General features: G+C 40.8%; 1 protein-coding gene across 1 annotated transcript; it reads left to right on the top strand.

Annotated features, from left to right (window-relative positions):
• Window positions 1–382: 382 nt before the first annotated feature.
• Window positions 383–6,074, top strand: LOC311109517 (OX-2 membrane glycoprotein-like; the record flags this gene model as incomplete). Its single annotated transcript, XM_084152436.1, has 5 exons — window positions 383–494; window positions 658–999; window positions 2,850–3,176; window positions 3,910–4,008; window positions 6,040–6,074. The coding sequence occupies exons 1-5, from the start codon at window positions 455–457 to the stop codon at window positions 6,072–6,074; spliced, it is 843 nt and encodes a 280-aa protein (XP_084008562.1). The 5' UTR covers window positions 383–454.
• Between the last annotated feature and the right edge of the window lie 1,433 nt (window positions 6,075–7,507).

The raw sequence follows: 7,507 nt of genomic DNA, 5'->3' as shown, positions 1-7,507 counted from the left end.
GGTGGAGCATTAGCAGCCAATTGGTTTGGAATTATCTGTGGTTGTAGCAGTCTGTTGATGCCTTTGATGTGGTGGCCACTAAATTGGAGTTTACTTCGGCACAGAGCCTATGAACCAAAAAAATGTATGCCAACAAACTATAAATTGACTTCCCATTTCAGTTTTTTTTGTGTGCAGCTATGACATCATTCAGTTTGAGCCAACTGAAAAACTACAACCAACAGTTCCTTGTTCCTTCTCATTTATTGTAAAGTAGATGTCACATTGTAATTGGCTACAGCCGGGAAGCAGGCTAATCTCCACCCCCTCAACAATTTCAGGGCTTTCCAAAAGCATTCTTTCCCTTTCGTTGAATCTGACTCACGTGCAACTAAACGAACTAAGCAATATATTATAAAAGGTCCAACAAGAGAAACATCCACCATGAGCTTATGTCAACATTCACCAGCTGAGAATGAATACTTTTCTCATACTCCTATGCTTGCTGTCTGAAGGTAAATAGTTTCCATGGCTTCTGACTAGTGGTTGATTCCGCTCATGTAATATAACATAGGTTAGGTAAGCAACATTTCCCACGTTTGACAGGTCATTGATTATTTTGTATGTAGGCTAAGCTTTTTTATTTTAAATTGTATTTAACTTGCCTTTCTTTTGTAGCCGTCTCTGTCAACGTCGTAGCTAGAGGAGACACCACTGTTAACTTCAATGGCGATGCATCATATACCTGCACCCATGCGGACCCGACAGGTGTGCTGCAAGTTACCTGGCAGAGACTGTTCAAAGACGACTCGGTGGAGAATCTTGCCACCTACAGCAAGCGGTTTGGAGCTCAAATCATAGACCCGCACCGAGGCAAGGTGGTTTTCACTGAGGCATCTCTCGACTCGACGTCTATTACCGTGAAGAATGTAACATGGGCGGACGAAGCCTGCTATATTTGCTCCTTCAACGTTTACCCGAGTGGATCAAGACGCAAGCAGAAGTGTCTTACAGTTCAAGGTATTTAATGCACTGAATAATAACAGTTTTAGGGCTTACCTGTAGATGTCTCTATTCAGTTAAAGTTACAATATTACTTACATGAAAATGTTGTAACTCAAAAGAATAATCGTATTACTTTGAGAGCTACATTGACAGTAGGTCAGCACAGGTACAAGCACACCTGGTCAATTAATTATCCAGTCCTTGATTAGACCTAGTTGAATCAGGTGTACTGGAATAGAAGTGGAAGTCACTGGGGGTATCCTTGGAGATAAACTTTTTTGGTAAACACTCTTCTCGAGCATTCATAAGCAATACATAGATGCTTCACTAATACATTTATAAGCAAAACCATACCAATACAGGTAATATAAAGGTCCTTACATCTGGTGCTTTGCCAAATATAGCATAATCCTTTAGTCACCCTTTACAGCAGGACATTTGCTAAGGCATGATTTCTGAATAATACAGTATGGGCCTTGTAAGGGGTTTATTCTGGGATTTATTTAAGTGATAATGCTCGCTAAGCCGGTGTTTGGAGGATATATTGGCACGGGTCGAGGGCCGGCAAACTGTGCCAATATATCCTCCAAACACCGGCTTCAAGGACATTATCACTTTTATACAACGGATTACCAACATATTCAAATAATGATTGACATATTTTCATTAAAAACGTTATTTTGATTAATTTATTCATACTATATAATTCTTCCACAAGATATAGTCCCGACGCAAATCTAGGGTTGCTACCCAAACTGGCTGGTCGTTAGTTATATTGGTTCGGTTGCCAGAGACGCGACCCAGTCGTTCAGTCTTTTTGTTCTGTATCTATGGACGCGACCCAGTCCTTCATTCTAAATGTTCTATTGCCATACTGGCTGGCAACGTTCTTATCCTTTGCTGGCTAGCTAACCAACTACAGCTAATTTACAGTCACGTCAAACAGTGCAGCCAGAATAACAACAGCTTCATTTGCACAAGCTGTTTTCTAGTGACATTTATTTCGATACATCCATAACAATGAGCTAATGAGGCACGATTTCCCCTGGCATAGAAAATGTGCTCTCTCATCAGGACAGTGTTGTTCAGAGGAGCTAGCCAACAACACAGCTAACACAATCACTTCAAACTGAAGCTGGAAAGACTTCAAACTAGCTGCACTTTCGTTTGACCTTTTCTTTTTTTTAAATTTACATTTCTTTGTATATATCCATAAAATTATGCCAGCTGATTCATGATTTCGACTGGCTGAGAAACGCTGCCTGCCTGTCTGTCTCATCCCGACACGTTCATTACTATGGGACAGCTGGAGATCGAATTTGAATATTGAAACAATGTTGCAAATAGGTTTATACAAATCTCCGCTGTTGAAAACTAAATGTTAGTCTAAAAGAAATGTGAGATAATTTCTAGATGCTTTTTATAGCGGAGATCAAGTTTATAATTTGAGACGTGGATTGCGCAGTCAGATGGAACAGAGTAAATAGGCATATTGGTAACTTGTGGAATAGACACCGGCTGGAATGCGCTTTTAACCAATCAACATTCAGGATTAGACCCACCCGTTGTATAATAGGGGAATAGAAACACTAGGCTTCAGAACACCAGCTAACTGCAACTATAAATCTCCATATTGGCATTGTTACATCACTGGCAGGATTTCCCCAAAATGGCTGAATCCCAAAACTGTCTGAAAGACCATGAACTCTGCATGCATTAATAAGGAACATTTACTGCTGTCAAACCATATGAAAACAACATGATACATATTTTGAAATATGTTCTTAATTGATCTGCCTGGTAAAATACAGGTAAAATAAGTAATATAAATATTATCTAATATTCCATGTTTCATCTATTCTAAGGAGTATCTGAAGTGAGAGCCACAATGCAAAAAGTCCCCAGCACTGAACCAAAAGTAAACATGGAAGTTGTGGTCAGCTGCTCAGCCACGGGAAAACCAGCACCTTGGATCCAATGGAACATTTCTGCAGCGTCACTCATAAAGACGCCTAACAACTGGACTGTCGTTAACAAAGACCAAACTGTCACAGCCATTAGCAACATCACCCTCCAACTGTTGCCAGGTTCAGGGGGATACGTGGACTGTATTGTAAACAATGGGATGAGGACACAGAGACACGAGAGAGTCATGCTTCCTGTTCTCCCTGGAGAGAGGGAGGTTGAAGAGGGTACGTAATGTTGACGTGTCATATACCTTTAGACCATACACTTTTAGTGTCAGTTCAGTACAGAATGGTCCAACTTGAAAACGACATTGAGAAAACATCCTCATCATCCCTAGCCCTATAAATAGTATGCCAAATTCATGATATTAACAATAAACATTTACATTTGGATGCATGAATTTGGTGTTCTATTTAAAGGGCTACATCATCCCCAGGGGTATGTTGTGACAGCCTTGTGATCAGCATCATCGTGCAATAGCGCAACATTCTGTTTCCTGAAAACAGAACGCAGCGAGATCAGGCAGGTTCCAAGAGGCTAATGTTGTGATGCTATTGGTGCTGTTAGAAATCTTAGGTTTAATTTTAACTACCATGGTAAAGCACCACGAGTCACTCCCTTTAAACACACTGTAGTCAAGTGTTGTGATGAGTTCCGGGTAGTTTCCAGCCCCTCAGGGAAGCTACATGATGGATTATTGTATCATGTATCCATCATGTAGCTTCCCTGAGGGGCCGGAAACTACCCGGAGCTCAACACAACACTTGACTACAGTGTATTGCACGATGATTCTGGTCACATAGGATAGATGAGACAGAACATAATGTCAACATGTTATTCAAACTGAATGCATTAAAAGGAAGGGTGTAAAATCCCCCTCTTTCTTATCTTTCTCTTCTGAGTAAATGCTGTCTCTCCAAACACATTCTCACTGGAATTTCATGTTTCACCATCCAGATGACAGGAAGACATCCCTGTGGGCGGTTGGCATTCCAGTTATCCTAATCATTTCCCTTTTAGTCATCTTTAGCTGTGTCAAGCTTCAAAAGAAAAAAGGTGAGTCCGCACAAGATGATCTAGAATGTCTCATATTTTTGTTAGTCTTAGTAAGACAAATGGAATTAATTGTTATTATCAGAGTCATCAACTCTATTTATGGTTCTGGCTTTTATAAAATAAACTGCGGGCAATGCATGCCTTAGCGCTCAGGAATGTTTATTGATAACTTCATTTTAGATTCACTGTAGTACAGTATAGTAACCTTCACATTCTATCTGGCAGGCAAGCAGCGTTGGCAACCACAGCGGACGAGAAGGAGCCTTTTAGGAGCTGTGTGTAAACATCTGTCTGTTGTTGCTGACTGTGCTGATATGCACTGTAGCTGACAGCTGTTTTTGTTGAGGACTGGAGCACCTGTTGTTACTGAGCCTGGAGGTTGAACCTTGTTGAATCATTCTTTCGCAGTCATAAATAAGCTAATTAACACATGCATTATACAAGCCATGATATGGTTAATGCTGTTTAGAGGTACTGAAATGGCACTTTAGGTTTGAGAGATTAATGACCTCTTGTAGGTGAGTGTTGTGATAAGAGGTAGGTTACCTGTTGCCTGGCAACCCAAACTCCTTGCTCCGGGTCAAACGCTAGGCCACGCCCACTGATGTTAGCTTCTTCTCCTCAATGAGTCTGGATTTGAGTACCTCCCCGACCCTTCACCGAACGCCAACACATTCAGGGCCGTCTGATTGTTCCGGTAACCGATGGGTTGGGCCAGAGCAAGAACACACGTGGGTAAATCGGCGGTTTGAAAATTCATCATTGGCTTTTATACTCTGATTGGTTAGAGACGATCCAATCGCTGAAGACTTTGTTTTGTACAATTCCCCTCGTCACCACAAACGACTTCAACAATGGCAGTCTCAGACTAAAGTATGTAGCGAATGACAAAGCAGAGGAAGAATTTAGTTTGAGTCGTCAGGCTAGGTTACCTCATCCTCTATTAGGACAGTGCCACCTACTGTTTGACTGTATTTTATTATAACATACACCAGGTAGAATAGATGAATCTATTTATTTTCTGTTCTAAATAACGTATTATTATTTAATTTTTTTGTTTTATTTCAACCGCCTTCAATATGATAGACCTTGTTGCACTTTTGTTCAAGTTAAGTTTACAGTGTATTGTTATTATAAATCTATGGAACTACAGATAGTTATTTTTTTCATGTTATGTCAGTGTAATGTGTGAATGTATTTGAGCCCTTAGAATGTAATGGTGATAATGATATTAATGTTTGCTCTTTGTTTATTTCTTGTTTGCCAGATGGAAATCATGTTTGAGTTCCTGTTGTTATTTATTTTTATAATGTATGTTGCTTGTGTCCGATTCTAATTTCCACTTGATGTAACACTGTTTATAAATCTGGCTATTATTCTCGCCTTGATCTGTACAATGTTTTAGATTGTTTAAGATTAAAAAGTATTATTTTATATGGATTTATTGTGTTACCCCGTTTGATATAAAATTATACGCTGTATTTAAAAAACAAACTGCCCATTGTCACCTTGTTTACAGTAACATCACCATTTAAAATCGGGTAGGTTGTTATAGGTCTGTTCACAGTAACATCACCATTTTAAAATCAGGGGTAGGTTGTTATAGGTCTGTTTACAGTAACATTTAAAATCAGGGGTAGGTTGTTATAGGTCTGTTTACAGTAACATTTAAAATCAGGGGTAGGTTGTTATAGGTCTGTTTACAGTAACATCATTTAAAATCAGGGGTAGGTTGTTATAGGTCTGTTTACAGTAACATCATTTAAAATCAGGGGTAGGTTGTTATAGCTCTGCGCCAGGCTCACCTGGCCATGTGTGTAATATTTCAGCTCCTATCTGTTTCATGATCTGAGAAGAGTTCCTTTAAACTTCTCAACTAAAACTGGTAAAACAATGGTTCTGACATTGGTTTACACTGTGGAAGAAAATCTCACAAGCTGAGTTTACTTTAATCCTACTGTATGGGAAGGGGCCTGTCTTTACTCTCAAGTGACTATAAGAGAACTCACATTATCACCATGTCTCCTGCAGTCTACAACTACCTGTTTATTCTGCCAATAGTCTAGTCATTCCTAAAGGTGAGCTAATTCGTTTTATGCATGATATACTGCATTTGTCCCAACACTAATCTAAATGTACACAATATTGTTGATACTATTGCTTTTCTTTATGAAATGTAGTGCTTTTACAGCAGTTCAAACCTGTTTATTTCACTACATTCATGATTCTATTTATATACAGTGCCTTGCAAAAGTATTAATCCCCCTTGGCGTTTTTCCTATTTTGTTGCATTACAACCTGTAATTTAAATGGATTTTTATTTGGATTTCATGTAATGGACATACACAAAACAGTCCAAAAGTGAAATGAAAATAATTAATTACTAATAAATAATTACTTGTTTCAAAAAATTCTAAAAAATAAATAACGGAAAAGTGGTGCGTGCATATTTATTCACCCCCTTTGCTATTTTACATTTACATCATTTAGCAGAGGCTCTTATCCAGAGCGACTTACAAATTGGTGCATTCAACTTATGATAGCCAGTGGGACAACCACTTTTTTTTTTAATGGGGTGTGGGGGAAGAAGGATTACTTTATACTTTTCCAGGTATTCCTTAAAGAGGTAGGGTTTCAAGTGTCTCCGGAAGGTGGTCAGTGACTCTGCTATCCTGGCGTCGTGGGGGAGCTTGTTCCACCATTGGGGTGCCAGAGCAGCGAATAGCTTTGACTGGGCTGAGCGGGAACTGTGCTTCCGTAGAGGTAGGGGAGCTAGGAGGCCAGAGGTGGATGTGCCCTCGTTTGGGTGTAGGGTCTGATCAGAGCCTGAAGGTAAGGAGGTGCCCCTGACAGCTCCGTAGGCAAGCACCATGGTCTTGTAGTAGATGCGAGCCTCAACTGGAAGCCAGTGGAGTGTGCGGAGGAGCGGGGTGACATGAGAGAACTTGGGAAGGTTGAACAGCAGACGGGCTACAGCGTTCTGGATAAGTTGTAGGGGTTTAATGGCACAGGCAGGGAGCCCAGCCAACAGCGAGTTGCAGTAATCCAGACGAGAGATGACAAGTGCCAGGATTAGGACCTGTGCCGCTTTCTGTGTAAGGTAGGGTCGTACTCTGCGAATGTTGTAGAGCATGAACCTGCAGGATCGGGTCACCGCTTTGATGTTAGCGGAGAATGACAGGGTGTTGTCCAGGGTCACGCTAAGATTCTTTGCACTGGGAGGAGGACACAATGGAGTTGTCAACCGTGATGGCGAGATCTTGGAGCGGGCAGTCCTTCCCCGGGAGGAAGAGCAGCTCCGTCTTGCCGAGGTTCAGCTTGAGGGGGTGATCCGACATCCACACTGATATGTCTGCCAGACATGCAGAGATGCGATTCGCCACCTGGTTATCAGAAGGGGGAAAGGAGAAAATGAATTGTGTGTCGTCTGCGTAGCAATGATAGGAGAGACCATGTGAGGATATGACAGAGTCAAGTGACTTGTTGTATAGAGAGAATA

Source organism: Coregonus lavaretus, assembly GCF_964263955.1.
Source record: "Coregonus lavaretus genome assembly, chromosome: 35".
NCBI lineage: Eukaryota > Metazoa > Chordata > Actinopteri > Salmoniformes > Salmonidae > Coregonus > Coregonus lavaretus.
The sequence above is the reverse complement of the archived record's forward strand: the minus strand, read 5'-3'. Positions and strand labels throughout refer to the sequence as shown.